Genomic DNA, 17,801 nt, shown 5'->3' with positions numbered 1-17,801 from the left:
CTTATGGGTGGAGGAAGCAACTCTTATAAAATGTAAGGAAGTTTCCATATGTACAAAAACCCCCAAACAACCCAACCATAAACAATGTGCTGGCATCTTACAGGGTGGAGCATGTCTTACATGATTGGTTACCCAGCTTTTAGTGATGCCAATTGGAAAATGCTAAACAGCAAAATGCCAGCATACCCGTGAGCTAATAAGATTGGGAATTAATACTGCATAGCAGAATGCATTTATTTAAACCATGAAGGGGAGAATTTCAAAAGAAGGAAACAACTGGGGATGAGGAGAGAGGAGTGATGATTGTTCCTGGATTGTTCATGGCTGTGGGTGGTTGCTAGGACAGCTCAAAAGAAGGACTAGAACTAAGAACAAGAGGATATTTGGATATTTGACAGCCTCTTTCCTGGGACAAACAGATGTCCTGTGGGGCCAGGTGCACTCTGCACTGGGATCCTGGGGAGCAGAACCTCTGGCTGCTGGTGTCCAGAGGTGCCCTCCAGTTGTGGGAGGGAATGGATTCCTCAGAGTGGCAGCTGCCCTGGGAGCCTGTTGGGCTGGGAGGGAATTTAGAGAAATATTTAAAATACATAGAAGGCAAGGAGCTGGTCCAAACTCTGTATGGACCCTCATGGGAGGGCAGGTCAGGAATTGCAGTGGCTGTTTTTTCAGTTTTCAAAAGGTGCTGCCAGGATTGATACTGGTATCTAAAATCACCTGTAAACTGGGGCTTGAGACAGCAAACCAAAACCTGCTGCTCACTCATCTTTGAAAGGCAAGGACAGAAAACGGGTTCCTTTCTCCCTGCCAGTTACTGTGGGAGGGGTTGTGTTTTAAGGGAATGTATAGGAGGAGCACAGAAATTCCACACAGGTTTTACATTTACAGATCTAACTGTGGTGTCTGATAGGGACAAAATTAACTTAATGTTCTAAAGATTTACTTACAAAAGATTTTCTTTTCCTAATTTTTGTTAAGGCCAAAGATTGTAGGTCATATTCTGCTCTTTTCTGCTGATAATTGCGAAATCCATTACTGTCCTTTCAAGATGTTTTTTTATAAAAGGCTGTTCTAAATCTGAATAAAAGCCCAATAAGTAGATTAGTTAGAAGAATAGTCCTCCTGAGGATGGTTGATTCCATATGAAGCTGCTAGAGATAACCCTAAATGCAATTAGGTTTAACTCTGAATGTCAAAGGAAGGTAATACCCACTGAGAGTTCCCTTCAGATGACACTATTTTAAAGTGTCTTAACATTGAAATATTCTTTCCTTTGGGCATTGGTGACAATTTCCTTTTTGTTTGTTTTTTAATTTCTAGAGAAACAGTGCTTGGCAACTTGAACTTTAGCCATTAGTTTTAGGTGCTTCCCAAAAAAGAGGGATGGTTCAGCTTCCTTGGGTGAGCAGTTTGTTGTCCTCATCTGTGTCCTTTATAAGGATAAAATATCCCAAGGTGGCCACAAGCAGGTGAAAGAGAAAATAGCAGATTCAGTAACATACACAAGCTTAAAGGGTAATGTGATAAAATGTCAATAGAGGAATTGTTGATGGATTAATTCTGGTTTTCCTCATAAAAGAGAAATGAAAGCTAAACCTTGTATTAAAACAGAAATAGAGACATTAAAGATTTTGAAACTTTTCATATTATGGGAGGGATATAACAGAAATAGTATAATTGCAAACTACTAAAATGGTTTAATTTAGCTGTAAGTACTGCAGAAGAATTGCATTGTATTTAAGAGTTTGATTCCATTTCCACATAGAAAAAGAAAAGGAAAAAAGCTTAGTGAAACAATTGCATGACTTCCTCTTTGATATATTCCTGCATATGCATGTGTTTAGTTATATTTCATTTCTCCCTTTTTTAAAATATGAAAATAATATCAACTTTTAATATTTTGTTTCAGGGAAAAATTGCTGGTAAGACCAAAAAAAGAAATTTGCAATATTTTTTTATTTACGAGTTTTTTTACATTGATATCCACAGTGCTCAGTGCTCTGCCCTTCACGTTTCTTTGCCTGACTTAATGTTGTTCTTTGAATTCTTTCTTGATAAGTGTTCCTGAAAATCTTTTTTCTTTTTTTCCTTTCTTGTTTTTAAATCAGAAGTCTGTACCATAAAAGTAAAGCTGAACTAATCAGATGTGAGCCAAAGTACCCAAAAATGTCTTAGGTTGTACCTTAGCAAAATTGAACTTCATGTGTGGCAGGAAGACATTGAGTCAGTTCAGTAAATTCTGCCTGGTTTTTATTTGTGTCTTGTTCCTTGAAATTCCTTTCCCCCCAAAGCCAGAGATGTAAGATTCAGGATCTGTCATTCTTTCCCATTATTGCACTTGAAGCAAAGCATTTTTGCTCCTAACAAATAGCTAATTTGTTGTTTAGTGTGCAAAGTGGTTTGTTTTCTATTGTTTTGGTCAGCTCTTTTTTACTTGTGTCAATGTGTTGCCTTTTTTTCTTTGTATATAACAAATTGCTGTGTTTACAGAACACATTTTCACTGTTGATTTGTTTAGGTGTTGGGTGAAAGGTTAAATTATTATCTTATTAATATTATGAAGGATTTGAACATGAGATACACCAAGTAAAATTGTTTTCCAGTGAAAACTTACGGACAGTGAAAAACAAGGATTAGAGTGACCATACATTAATTATTGGTCTTCTTGTTTTGCTGTTTTTTGCAAGGAAAATCATGTAAATAAATAAAATAGGTTTTATATTTCCTGTTTACTACATCTGGAAATTTTCCTAATGATATTATGAAATTCAATAATACTTCTCAATTGATTTTGAGCTTTTCAAATGTAAGAGGACTCCCTGATTGTCATGTTTTCAAAATCCAGGATTATTTTAGTTCTTTTTAGTCTAAGAGAGAGTGAATTCAAAAGTAAAGGGGTTTTTTTTTGTATGTATGTATTAAAATCTGTTTTCTTAAAGATAGAGAGTTTTTATAAGACAGAAAAGAAAAAACAATCTCCTTGCAACATTAGAGTTTCAGTGGTTCCTGTCTAGTTGAGATGCAGCAGAATGAGCTTGATTATGTTGAGAGTCAATGTAAAAGTAATAACGATGCTGCAATAAACTTGAAAGAAATTATTATTACAGCTCTAAGTGTCCATTTTCCAAATTTATCTTAGGAGTCTGTTTTTAGGGAACAAAAATTGTCTTTTAAAAGGATGCAATGATATGTATTTGACTATAGGAGTAATGGATACTACACTGAAAATAAGTCAGTGTGAACTTCAGTGCCTCCTGTACAGCCTGGATGGAAACTCTGCTGGCCTTTGGGTAAAGTTCTACCCACAGAGAGATTGTAGAGAGATTTTTATGCACTCAGACCTTTTTGTGGTTAATGATGCTGACAGTGGGTATATGGACTGCCTGCAAAGCAGGGTTGCACCAAACTACTGCTACTCAATCTGCCTTTTTATGTCATTGATAACAAGATAAAAGAATTCTTAATCTCTAGAAAATGAAGAGTAATGTATTTTACTGACTATTGAGGAATGCTTTGTGTGGGAGGAGGTGAAACATTCTATTGGCTGTGTTGTACCAAAGATGAATGGAATGGAAGAAAAGAAGGAGAAGAGCCATCTCTAAAATGTTATTTGTTTTATTTCATTTAGATTTTCACACACACCTTTCTGAGAAATTGAAAGACAGACAGACAAGCTGGCAGCAGCTGGCTGAGACAAAGAACTCTCTAATACGTAAGGTTTTTATTTTGCTTAAACTGTATTCCTTTTAAACTTAGAACCTAGTTTAGAACTTGTGTGTTGTGCAGTGCTTAATCTTGTTCTGTGTATGTTCTGCTTATTATGTGTTGTGGGATTTTGGTTGGTTGGTTGTTTTTTTTTTTCTTCCTGGGTATTTATATTCTGTTGAACAAACCTGATCTCTACTACTCATTTCTGTCTCATTGTTGAATATGACCTTCCTGGTTGGATTGAACTAATTGAGGGGTTTTTCAGTGGGAGACTGGGCTGGGTGGTGCAGGAGCTGTTTTCCGTTAGCTCATTGTTCTTTGTGGTGTGGGGCTCATCCCATGAGAGGAGGAGAGCTAAGACATGGAAGAGATGCCAGCTCTGGGTAGTCACAGGCATAATTTTAAACCAAAATAGTACCTGCACCTGAATTTTCACCAAGGCAGTTGCTTATGTTGCATTCCATTGGTAAAGGTCTGCATGGGACACAAGTTTCTGCAGAGATTCTTCAATCAGACTCGAGTGAAAGATTTAATGATGACTGTGCATCTTCAGTCTTGATTTGAATTATTTTGTTCTATGAGATTCAGACAGCCATACTTGATGTGCCCCTGAAGTTTTGTATCTTAGGAGTGTGCGAATCAGGGAGTTGTGTAGGTTTTTGTGGGTTTGTAGGAATTGTGCATTGCTAGACAGAGGTTTTTGAAGTACCGCTGTTCCCCACACACACTCACACTTTGGCTTCCCTGAGAGCAAAACTCCTTTGGGAGGAAGAGGATGCTGGGGAAAAAAAAAACCTGCAATGAACTTTTTTAGAAAAAGGAAAAGTTGCCAGACTGTAGTAATATAAATCAAAAAACATCTCAAGGAATTTTAGTACAAAGAGAATGATTCGGTGACATCTTCCTCTTGATATTTCTTGAATTCAAGAATTAGTTTCATTAATTGGATATGTACACTTATACTAACTACAGTGTCAGCTGGTTTTGATAAAGCCTTTTTTCCTTGACTTGGCAAGCTTTACCTTGTGTTTGATTGCCTGAAGAGATGAAAGATGGGTTTTGTTATTTCATTCTTTTCTTCCACTGCCCCTCTGACCTAGTACATACATGAAAGGTGCCTTGCTGTTTGGGCTCTTTTTTAAGCACTTAAGTAAATGCCTTGCAAGATGAGGGCCCTAACCAGGATTAATACTCTGCCTACTTAATATTCAAATGAGATCTAAACCAAGGTTTTCTCATTGCCCTCATTTTCTGATGTACTTCTTTCCATAATTGCTTGATTTTTGGTAAAAACTAGTGAATGACATTTTTTGTTGAATCTCAAACAGTGTCTGGACAAATACTGGAATGGTTTCTTAAATCAAATTCTGGAAAGGACTGAGCCTTTCTGTGACCATTTCCTAGTCAATGCAGCCCATGAGTGTTCAGTGTATTTTCAAACAGTAGATAAGGACTGTTTGTTGTGTTTCCATGCTGCTTAGAAGACTGGGAGCCAGAGCTTTTGGTGGAGTAATTAAATTTCCATAGTGCTGATGTACAGTGCTAAAAACTGGTGGTGTGTGTATGGTTGGTAATAAAGATGAAATTAATAAAGAACAGAAATGATCCTGTACATATTTCTGCATTTCTGAAGCATTCATGATTCTTGGTGTTGCAGGAGGATTCTGGGACAGGTGAAGTGAGTGGGTTATGCTATTTAGGCTGTACTAAATCTCAAAGAATAATGCTTGAATGCATTTTCCAGGATAACAGGAAGGTTTTGCCTAACAAAATTGCATCCAACTGAACAATGTCTTTCCTCATTTGAAGCTTTGAGGCTTTTATAGAAACAAAATACTGTTTCTCTTTGGTTTGCTTCTTTTTCCATGCAACCTGATACTCTTCCTAATTCAAACATATTTGATTGATATGTTGCTTTCAATTTTTTGGTACTGTGTTTGTTCAGGGCTCTAGAAAGTAAGAAGAATGTGCAAATGTACTAATAACTATATCACAACTCAAAAATACTTGATGCTTGCTTTGGGCTTGATTTAACATGCATTTAAGAAAATAATTGAACTGAGACAAGCAACAGGAAAGCAGTACCTTTTATGTCTTATGAGTCTAATTTCTTGGACATGCTAAATCTGATCTGAGTAGTGAAGTAGTTTGTAGAATGCTCTAAATGTGCTGAGAAAGGTGCACTGAGTTTGCTGACCCAGATGTGCTGCCTAGTGATATCAGCCAAATCTTTGATGTTAATAATTCCAGGGACTTGACCAAAAGCAAGCTTTATCCCTGCTGCTTTTAAACAGTGCCATAGGATTTTCTACATCAATCTGGATGCTGCCAAAACCAGACAGATGGCACTAACCTTGGTTTAAAGCCTCAGCTGGCTGAGAATGCATCCAAATAGTGTTGCAAAGCTTTCAGTGTTGTGTCAACAGGAGAGAACTCTTTGTATCACCATAAGAAGAGCCCTCAGACTTTGCATTTCAAAGGTACCCAGTTCTCATGTGTGCTCACCTAGAGCAGGGATTGCTTTGCAGTGCTCTAATAAAATGATGGGTTTCTTGATCTGCTCTGCCTTTGCTTTGCCAAGGTCAGAGATGCCACTGGTGCAACCACAGAAAAGGAGATGAAGTGCTGAACATGGGTGTTAGAATGGTCAGGGGCTCAGAAATGCAGGCAGGAGGATTGTTGTCAGATGTGTGATCTGGCTCTAAAAGGAAAGAGAATAAAATTGTCTTACAGAAAAAATATCTCCCCTCACTAGTATTTGGAGTATGCCTAAATCTGACCATTTCTGAGTACTCCTTTTCTGGAAGAAGAATTTTTAGTAGATTTTAAAAACTGCAACAAACAACCCACCCCAACCACCCCCAAAATCTCAAATCTATGTCAAAATAAGAATTCAGAACTAAAACCAAAATCCAACAAACAAAATAACCAGAGCAGCCCTGGCTTCTTTTCAGAGCTGTAAAATAATGTAACAAAAGTCCACTTATTTATCAAAATGATCAATGTTTTTTAAGCATTCCAGAAGTACGATGTAGAGTATATATGTGTGTATGTATATATATACATGCATATATATATATATGCATAAATTTTTTTTTATATTTATGTAAAGAAATGTGAAAGTGTGCTGCTTGGAGTATGATGTGAATAGGACACTGAAAGGCCTCATTAAGTGACAAAGGCAAAAGGGTCAGCTCCTGGTATAGTGTGTGCAAGCCAGACTGAACTTGAAGACCTGACAATGAGGGGGAAAGGGTTGTGTCAATCAAACCTATTTCAGTGCACTAACAGGGAGTTTTTAGGTTCAAATTCTAGTAGGTGTTCTTTCAAAACAACACAAGCAAGACCTGGGTTTACGATGGGATTTTAGCAGTGATTTCTTTAAACAGCCAAATCTGGGTTGTGCAATTACTCTTCACGCAGCTGTTCTGTTAAGAAACTGTCAGCAAGAGAATGCAAACCACAGAGGCAAAAATGTGTGATAAAATAAAATAGCAAAAATATCGGGAGTCCTGAGGGAGAAGTAAAACTCTTGCTGAAGAGTCCTAGAAGCAAACAAGCTGACAGTTGTACCAGGTGCCTCTTCTAGGAGCTGTGTTACAGAATTTGAGCAGCTCCAGTGTTGGAAGTAAAGGATTTGAAATTTGCTTAAGAAACAAAAGAGGTTGTGCGATGAAGGGCTGAGCTGCTGGCAAAACACTCGATCACCTCAGGTTTACAGGAATCGATCTCCTGTGTAATGCACCATGTCCAAAAAACTGGAAGCTACAAACAGAATATATTTTATTTTAAGGAGTTAGTTCTGTGACAGCTTATAAAAAGCAGCTTTTCCACTTTTTGCATGAAGTTTCTACCTCAAAGATACTGATGAAATAGGTGACAATTTTTAACCCGAGCGGAGACAAAATAAACACCATCTGCTAATGTTGGCTTATTCCATAGTCTTCTCATGCTGGGTGATTTTATTTCACCTTTTTTCAGAAATAGTTAATGACACATCTGCTGTGTGGTGGAGGTGCATTTTTGGTGATTAAATGTGGACACAGGATCTGAGAAAACAGTAACAAAACTTTTTCAGAAAACTGAAGAAAATATTAGTGCCATAAGGAGCTACTAAACTAACTGTGTTGATAGCTTTTTTTTTTGACCTTGTTTACTGTTGGATCAAAAATTTAAATTATATTTGTTCTTTCAAAACACATTTATCATGGAAGACGTCTCATTTGGCCTTTATTTTACCAAAGCAGAAACCTTGCCAGTATGATATTCGTAGTTCTCCGAGCAAGCCTGGTTTTGTAGCACATCTTTGAGTCTGGGAGTGTGGGGTCAGAGCAGGTTTGGGCATCCTGGGGGGATCAGGGTTGGATTTGTTTATGTGAAAGAATATATATAAGGGAGCATAGTGTACAGTGGAACCTGGAGAAGAAAATAATGAGGTTAGCTCAAGGTCCAGTTGAATTTTGGACAATACAAAATTGTATAAACATGCAGAGTTGTTTGCTTGTATAGAGTGTGTCTGTATCCTGAATCCATCTTCCTCCCAAGCACCATGGTAGAGCAAAGTGTCATTGTCTGAGTCCCTGCTTTGGGCAGACAAAGTTGTAATTCCTGATGTTTTCTGTCAGGCTTTGCATTCTTCCCTTTGGCAGAGCTCAGTGGTCCTGTGGTTTGAAAATCCCTCTCGAGTGTCCCTGAATAGCAATCTCTTCCCATCACCCCAGGATGTCCCAGTTTTCCCTCCTCAGTCAGCAAGGAGAATTCTTTGTGATGGGAATTCCGATTTAGCGCTTTGCTGCAGAGGCATTAGCATAATGATCCGCAAAATTCCGAGCAATTAGGCTGTTAAACCTGTGTTTACCCTGCCAAATCGTACGTCCCGATGCTGTTATCAGTGTGAGTAGATTTTAATAAATCCAAATAACTAAATGTCTGCATCTCCGTGTGGATAGGTGGATATTTAATTTTAATTATTAATATTTAATTTTAAGATTGAGATAAAAATTAAAGCCATGGAAACCCTAAGACAGAAAAAAAAAATTTAAAATTTGGTTATGTTGTTCTCTGGTAGGTGAAAAACCAGGATGGACTACAAGGGACCTGAATTCTGACTCTGTCTGAAAGTTTCAAGTGAAAACAAATTCATTGTCTTTCCTTCCTGGGCCACCAGGGTCTGTTTAATAGTATGAAATCTTTGTCCTCATTTTATGTCTTCATAAAACCACAAAAGCTAAGTTATGTAAGTAAAGCTCTATACAGTCCAAGAAGAAAATTACATCTGGGAAAAAAAGGCCAACATGCTATAAATATTTTTCTAAAGGAATTGCTTGGGCTTTTGTTTGTTTTGTTTTGTTAAGCTTTGTTTTAGCTCCTGATGAACGCTGGCTAAGAAAATATTGATAGAAATATTTTAAGGGTAAACATCTGTACCTGTAAGTATTGTTATACTGTTGTTCAAACCTCATTCAATTTATTATTTTAATAATGAATGCACAGAAGTGCTGTGAAGTAATATGTCATTAATGTTAATTGTTCTGATAAAAGAAAAAAAAAGAGCAATCTGACTCTTGATTTTTTGTCTTTACAGACTGCATAGTAATTAAAAATTGGAATGAGAATTCATGCAATTTGCTGAAGTACATTGAATAGTGAATATTTGAAGTCATCCCATGTTCCTTAGCAGTGATGAACAGATTTACATCCGTTAAATACTTCTATTACAAACCTTTTGGCTTGACCTCATCTGTGTAAACATTTCATTTATGAATTATCAAACCTCTTTGAAAGACAGCCTTATGTACGTGTATTATCATTTATGTTAATCAGAAACATTTTTCAAGCTGCTGTTCATGAAGTAAGGGTGAAAAATCCCTTGCTTATTCATACCCATATGTATGCTGTGAAACTTGAATAAGGAGGGAGATAACAAGGACTGATTTAAAATATAAATTATATGTATATTTTTTTACGCTCGTGCCATATTTCCATAGTTTAAGTTTACTTCAATTCCAGTGTTGAAGGTAAAAGTGTGGCAAGTCAGAACAGAGTTCTTTTGATCAATATCCATAGCTTGCTTTTATAAAAACTCTTTTGTTTAGATTAGGGACTGGAAGTGAAGGTGCTTTACTCCAATCTGGGTTTGCATCTGTGGCAAAACTTTTATAGCCTCTAACAGATTACATGATATATTACAGGGTATTTTAAATATGGAGATGCAATGAGGAAATTTTGACTGCACATGATTTTGGACTATGTTACTTGCAAACCCTTCTGCTTATTAAAGAATTTTACTTTAACCATGCAAAACTGCACTCACAAGTTGTCAGTGGAAGGCCAAGCATTTTGACAGAAATGTAGTGGATGGTCTGATTGGATCTGAAGATGGAAATCTGTTTGGGACAATAAGCAGAGGTGAAAAGCTGACTCACATATGCCGTGTCTTGATATCCATTTTCTTAGTGAGCTCAGTATTTGCAACCAAATCCAAAGCATTCCTCCTCCATTCAGAGTTGTTAAGACTTAGACACAGCTGATAAAAGTTTTTCATGCTTCTTCAAAATCTATGCCCTTAAACAGTATCATTAGGAGTTAGTATTTGATCCTGCATAGTTGTTTAGATTTTGAGTGATGGTTCAGCAGCATGAATGTGCTTCAGAGAGAGTTTTCTGTAGTGCTTTGCTCAGTATCTGCCCATGCTTGATTTTACTTACTCCTTTTTTATTTAGAATGAAAGCTTTCTCAGTTAAAGTCTGGCATCGGGAAATACTGTGCCTCAAATCCCACGTGGCCTGAACTACCTGGTCCCAATTAGTGAAATATTGAATGTGGTGTTAATGCCAGGAGGGCCCTGAAAGGACTTACTGAAAATTACTGATATAATCCTTTTCTGAAGTAAAGCGAGATTTTGATATGATTAAATAGCAGGTGGAAGTGGGAAATTGAGTGCATTTTGGAAAAGTAAATTATCTGGAATGAGGAAAAAAAGAATCGGGTGCCTTGTTTCTCATTACAAACCAGAGATCTTCATTTCTTATCTATCCAGCCTGCAAAATCTTCAGCCTTTGACCACTGTAGAATATTCATTTTTAGGGCAAAACTCTTCCACTGCCCTCCCTTCTCTTTCCACTTGAGGATGGTTGGTAATTCTTAGGATTAGTTGGAGATGTTTCCTCTGCCTGGGTTCTGAATTTGACTTTGTGTATCCTGTGATGAGATCACCATTTAGGTGAACATCTGTTGATCCTTCTTTCAGTAGTAAAAACAGCTTGTGCACCCTCCGTGGCAGCTTCTTACACAGCACAGGCTGAACAGCCACGAGCTGAGATTGAGCAAGTGCCTGCTTTAGTCTCTGGAATTGACATTTTCAGAGTAATAAAAGGCATCTCTTTGTTTGGTCACCATCCCTCCTCATTGTCACAGAAAGCCTTATCAAAATAACAGCACTGCACTCATGGCAGTAAGGATTGAATTCTTCCCTTTTGGATCTGAGTCAGAACTGGCTTCACTCCAGATTGGTTTCTGAACATTGTCTGATATAAGTTTTGTAAAGAGCATGTAAGCTCCATGTCTTACAGGCTGATATCAGCATTTTTGCAGCTTAAAGTTAGGCTTTGTATCAACAGACTCTTGAATGCAGGAGGAAATTGAGACTAAACCAGGAAATCAAGGCCATAAGTGCCCTGGTTGTGCAGTACTGCTGCATCCAGTAAAGGCTCTAAGATGCAAATTCTGCAGAGGTAGAATTGAGATAAACACGTTTCAGGTAGATTTAGGAATAAGATGGATAAGGATAGATTTAGATAAAGACAATAGATAGGGCTGATGTGTTTTGTATTGATTTCTGCATTTTCTGAGTCACTTGTGTGATGTGCATTATTGGCATTCCATTCCAGGTGACTCGGAGATGGCCCAGTGTAGTGTCAGGAGGCAATGTCATGTCAGGCCTGTGTACTTCCCGGAGTGGTTAATACAGTGCTGCTGCTTAGGTAATGAAGCAGTAATAATGTGAAAAGCACTGCAGATGTTAACAGTTACAAAAAATGTAAATTATATTTGCCTTCCTTTACTGTGCTGTTTCGATCTGTCCTTCCAAATCCATGGTGATAGAAGAAATCAAATTGCCTTGAGGTTAAACATGAAGTAAGGGGAAAGGAGAGAAATATCTCTTAGGCGTGGGTACACAAATACACAAATACTTAGAGATCTGTGTGGACAATATTTGAAATCACTAAAAATCCAAGTACCTGAGCTGCTTCATATGAATCAAGAAAAGTTATATAAAAAGAGCTGCTGCTGTTATACAATCTTCCTAGCTCTGTTTTCCTCATCAAATTTATAGAGAAAAACGTGGTTTTGTACTCTGAATATGTGCATGTAGTTGAATTCCTTGTTCAGCTTTTAATTAATTTAAATGAAGTTCTAAATTTGGTTCCCTGTCTAGATTTCTGCTTATGACCATTGTTTTACATGACAATCAAATTAGCATTTAGAAATTCCTTTTCCTTCATTGTTCTCAATATAGAAATACCTGCTTTAATTCTTCTTTAGTTCTTGCTTCTTTCTAACCTGAACCTGGTGTTGAGCTGTGCTGTGAGAGCCTGTGCACAGAGAAACCCTCCTTGCCTTATGTGCTTAGAGCAGAGAAACAGGCACAACTCTTGAAGTGGTTCCACTTAATAGTCACAGAGGAACACTTATTTTTGTTGTGGAGCAATTTGTAACAGAACTTCAGTTTTATTTTTCAGATATATATGCTAAGAGTTCTCTTCATGTTTAATTTCTAATAGAAAAGCACGCAGAATGTAACTTTCTGGATTCCCAGAAAGACTTAGACTTTTGAACCTGATCTCTGTCAGCTTTTCTCTTTACTCCATAGTAACTGCGTGTCTCCTTTTCCTCTATATCTTGTATGTGGCAATTATTACTGTCAGAGACTTAAGGTAATTAAGCTGAATTTCATATTGAGGGATGTGGGCTAAAAATAAATAAACAATCTGATTTCATCATTTGCATCTTGATAAGCTCCAGCTATCAAAAGTCGAGGTTATTTTTTTCTATTTCACCTTGCATTTTTTGACTCCCCAGTGCCATCTCCAAGCTGGGTGCTGTGTGGCAGAGCTCAGCTGCTGCAGGCAGTGTCTCCCAGGCACAGGTTTGTGAGTGTCAGCAAACCCTGGCTCTGGTTCAGTGAGTGGGTAATTCTCAGTCATTAATTTGTTGAAGCAGTGTTTGAACCTATCAGCTGAAACGTAAATCACTTCTCAGGCGTGAGGCACCAGAAGGTGCAATTAAAGAGGCAGTAAAATTAGATTGGGTTTAAACTGTTGCTTTTTCATAACTGAAGGATGCAAACACAAAGTTTTTCTTCCATTATGGGAAAAGGTTGCATGTCCAGAAATGCACTGAAGTGTATTATGCTGTGTGCTTCCTAAAGAGAGCAAGGTAGTTGAGAACAATGTTTTTTCTTCAAGTTCTTAACATTTCTGATATGTCTTTTCACTTCTTTGATGAATATTGTGAAAATGTAAGATTCAAATAAGTCAGGCTCTTTAACAGGTGCTTTGTTGAAGGCTGGATAGGAATAAACTCTGTGGTACTCCTTTGGTAGCTGAAAACCAGCATCAGTGTGTGCTGCAAGCACCCTGACATGAAAAACAAATTCCATTAAAGAAGAGCCAAGCTGTGGTTTTAGTGAATTTGTGTTGTTAAATATGAGATGTGCATATCCCTTATGAATAGTTTATGCCCACCTCAGCAATCTGCTGCCTTTGCAGTGCTTTTCATTGCTCAGCATGGCTCACCTGCTCAAAGGCTGGTGTAGGGTGAGATGTTGAGTGTTCCCAGATCCCACGGAAGGGCAGGCAAAGGGCCTGAACCTGCTCTGCAGAGCCAGTCTTGCTCTGCTGAGTGACCATGGCCAGCCACAGTGTGTAGCTAATCTGTGATAAACATAAACAAGATACAGACTGAGTGATAAATGTACTCCAGCAGCTCTTTAATGTAATTCCTCCTTCAATAAACTGAAGTTTTTAAAAAGGAGCGCAGCATACACTTTGTATTGGATTCCAATCAGCCAGTTAAGGCACTCAACAATTAATACTCCAGAGCTGAAAATTAATCAGAAGTGAACAGAACTGTGTTGAAAGAAACCAGTTTGTGTATGGATGGAAAGAGTACGGAGGTGTTAGGATTTTTTGGTGGTTTGTTTTTGTTTCATTTGGGTTTTTTCCTTGTTGTGTTTTGTGATTTTTCCCCTGGGAATATCATATATGTGGTTCTTTTAGTTTAGTGCACAAGCAAAGCACATAAATCATTCTCTTGGCTGCTTTTAAGGACAGCATTGGCCCATCCTGGATAGTGCTGCCTCAAGTAGCTTTATCTACACTGGTTTTTTGGTGCTCCAGAACCCTGGAAGCATAGAATATTGATCCTTGTGAGTCTTAACTTCCTGCCAGATCTTAAGTTAATCCAAGATGCTTTATTCCTGTAGCTGGGTCAGGATGGGTTTTTTCTTGGCAGAATTTCTTGTGGGTTTTGGGGTTTTGTTATTGTTATTTTTTTTTTAATTTTCTATGTTGCACTGAGGGGCTCATACACTCAGTTATGTTGTTGACTGCGTACTACACTTTGAGCTTTCAAATATCCTCATCAGTTTTTTGTTCTAGAATGTTGTTATTTAAAATATTCCTATGACGTTGCTTGAATAGGCTTTTGGCCGTTTAATATGTTTTGTAGAACTGGAACTTTAATTATAATTCTTCCCAATTTGTCTTTACTTAAACATCTGTAACCCTGGAGTTCCATAGCTCGGTGAGGTTGTTCAATCTTACTTTTAATTTCCATCTTGATGTATTATAAATTTTACCTGGCAAGTAGTAATAGGAGTAATAGTAGTAATAGTAATCTGGCGCAGTGCACCTGCTGCTCTGTGTTGGTGTAAGCAGCACATATTTCAGTCAAGTCATGTGACAAATTACTATTGCTTCATTTCTTTTCTAAAGGAAAAAAAATCTGACCTCAAAGAAATGTCAATGTTAGAATTTACAATTCCTTGTAAATGTAATAGTGCATTTTGAAAAGATGCAAGATTTGCATTTAGATACCAATAGAAAATTGAAGACAGAATATTAGTTAATGTGCAAGAGTTGCTAAAAACATAATAAATGGAGAAGGCAAATCCTTATTTCTAACTCACACTTTTCAAAGATATTTTATGATGTGAAAATGGCAACTATTGCTTTTATATATGCTCCTATTAATATATGCTCACACTTCTCTTCCATCCCCTCCATGTCACAAACAGATAGGGAGAGTCAGGATTGCTGGCAGATTTCTTGTTAGTGATAAGTGGTGACACTTCCTTTATGTTCATTAAAGGCTTTCTTCTGATGGAGATAAATAGATAAATGACATGCTTGGGGTTACCAGGAAGATGTGATTTCATCACTCAGTAAACAAGCTTTGAAACAGTGTTCCTGATTTACAAGTAAGTTATGATCACACCAGCTCTGACAGAGAGAAACGTTTATCCCAGTGCCTGAAGCTCTGATGCTGGAGTCACTTGAACATTGTGCCTTGCTGTCAGCTATTTCAGATGGATTTTGGTAAATAAAAAATGTCTAAGTTCTAGAAATAACCTCCATTATTCACATAAAGGCGCATTGCATAATTTGTCTGAACATAGAAACATAACGTGCATAGGGTAGAATGCTGATTGTTGCTGAAGTCTGCATGTGGAGCCCATGTGCTTGTGCCAGCAAAATTTACACCTCTTATGTCATCAGTAGCAAAGGTGGGGGCTCTCAGCTCATCTTTCTTTCTGCTCCTATTTGAGGCACCAGAAATAGACATCTGAGGTTGCAAAATGTGGTATTCAGGAATGAACTGAGTGAGGAGTTAACCTTATGTAACTTCAAGATTGGCTTTTGGGGTCAGAGCATTCTACTGGATGACCTCAAGAGGTCCCTTTCAAACTTAATTGTTCTACAAGTCTGTATTAATAATCTCCCTGTGACATGGAAAGGAGATAATTAATTTGTGTGAGACCTCTAATTTGCTTCCTGAAATCCTAATAATCTTGACCTGAGTATAGACCCTTCTGTTACTGAGTTTTTTGACACCATTTTTGGAACTTATCTGTTCAGAACTCAGATCATTGCTTGGTCCATTGTAAGTGCTGCAGGTTATTCCAGCAGTGTGAGTAGCAAAGAGGGACAGACCCACCATTCTGAAACAAACCCCAAACATAGAGTATTTCCCAGCATTGATCTTCATAATACCATCAGAAAATCTCATCTGATCACCAAGTGCTGTGCTGCACATGAGACAGCAGTACTGCAACTTCTGTATTGGTCAGGCATTAAACTGTATGAGGATGCCAGATGATAAAACTGCTGCTTTTTCCCAGGTGCACAGGCTTTAAAGGCAGCGCTGTTGCTATTTGTAACAAAAGATTCACTGCCTCAGAACGTGATGTCGGTTCCATACATAAACAGGATTAAAAATACTAAAATCCCTCTGTAAGTAAGTGATTAACAAGCTGGAAGTGTTCCTGTCCCTCCCACGTTGTAGTGGGGAGAAGCAGCTGATGTTTGTGTGGTGGCACATCTTCAGGACACGTGCAAGGTGCCAGGGAAGGTCGGCAGTGATAATTGCTGTACAGACTGGCAGCCTGCCAGCACCCGAGCAACATGTTAGCCTCGGAATGTTTGATGTGAATGTGCAGTGGAGAGTTTGGTGCTGTGCTGCGTTTCACAAGGCACTAACACGCTGTTTCCTTCATTCTCTTCATGTTCTGTGCCAGAGATGTTACTTGACGTACCTGATGTAAGAGGATTGTGGCAAAGATTGTTAATTTCTTGCTATTTCTCTGACAATAACAAGCTGGTCTGAGTTCTGTTGGTGTCCCATCCAACATGGATGGCCACGTGTACTTTTGGGATGTGTTACTGATAAGTAGGTCTGTGGGAAATCTAGCCAAAATGTTTTGCCAATGTTCCTTTCCCTTGCACTGGGAAGGTTTTCCTAGCTTTCAGGATTTGGTGTGGCTCTTCAGGACATATTTTATGGTTTCATTGTTATTCATAGCAATTTCTTTCCATTGAAATGAGTAGCTATGCTTACTGGATGGCTACTGCAGCCCCATGCAGGGAGGCTGTGAGAGGGTTAATTGTTGTTTGATGTATGTTTTCAAACTGTGGTAAGAATGCTCCAGCTTCTAGACTGAGGTCTTATTTCTTGGGAAAATAAAATGTGATTGCATAAGTTCCAGAAACCTGCCTGAAACAAGGGAATTTGGTAAGAGGTGATGTTTTAATAATTGTGTTAAGCCCTTTGTGAAGAAGCATGTATTCTTTCCATGTTTCATTCCATTGACAAAAGGAAGTTGTTTTAGTAAATCCTGTCACAGTTGCAGGTTACCATGAGAAATTGAAAACTTGCTCAAAATAAATGCAGCAGCGGTTAGACTGCAGTGGGCCAGAGTGTTTGGGAGAATTCAGATTTGTCTGATGGGGAAAAGACTTGAGAGAAAACTGAATTTACAGTGCCCATAAGACATTTATCACTGCTTTTAAGCTTAGAAGATAAAGCTGAATTTAAATTGTTAGGCCCATGTTCACCATAATCTAAAGCAAAACAGCTGTTATGCATCCTGTATGCAAAGGGGTTGAACCAATCCTGTGAGCTCCTGTGTTCTGTCTTGTATTTTGCCTACAGAGCCAGGAGATCCATTTAAAAAGGAAATCAGGAATATTATGTAAACCACTAGGGCTCCTCTGCATTCCTTTGTGAGCAAAGCAGCAACAAACATCAGCATCCACACGGGGTGCCTGATAACACCAGATATTTCCCAGGATTAATCTTGTTCTGCCGTGGGGAGTGCAGGGCTGCTGTTCTGTGCCACGCAGTTCTGCAGCTCCTGTGCAAGGTGGCATGGCATGGAAACAGGGCTGTATCAGAGACCTGATGATATCAGGGTCCTGTCTGGCTGCCAGAGCACCTTGTTGGAGCTGCAGGAGTCTACATTTAAATGAAGGAAGTCATTAAGCTATTACACATTAGAAGATCAGCAAATAACTTCAGTGAATTTTGTATTT

The 17,801-nt window shown here is 38.1% G+C and overlaps 1 protein-coding gene across 11 annotated transcripts in view; it reads left to right on the top strand.

Annotated features, from left to right (window-relative positions):
- Window positions 1-17,801, top strand: part of TENM2 (teneurin transmembrane protein 2) — a 334,262-nt gene that overhangs the window by 41,623 nt on the left and 274,838 nt on the right. For 10 of the 11 annotated variants that reach the window (XM_030957244.1, XM_030957243.1, XM_030957241.1 and 7 more), the window contains exon 2: window positions 3,629-3,712. The exons of the other annotated variant lie outside the window; for it this stretch is intronic. In XM_030957244.1, coding sequence (XP_030813104.1) covers window positions 3,629-3,712 — 84 coding nt within the window. The remainder of the gene's footprint in view (window positions 1-3,628; window positions 3,713-17,801) is intronic. 11 annotated transcript variants of the gene reach the window in all.

This window comes from Camarhynchus parvulus, chromosome 13 (assembly GCF_901933205.1).
Source record: "Camarhynchus parvulus chromosome 13, STF_HiC, whole genome shotgun sequence".
NCBI lineage: Eukaryota > Metazoa > Chordata > Aves > Passeriformes > Thraupidae > Camarhynchus > Camarhynchus parvulus.
This window is presented reverse-complemented; position numbering and strand designations above follow the sequence as displayed.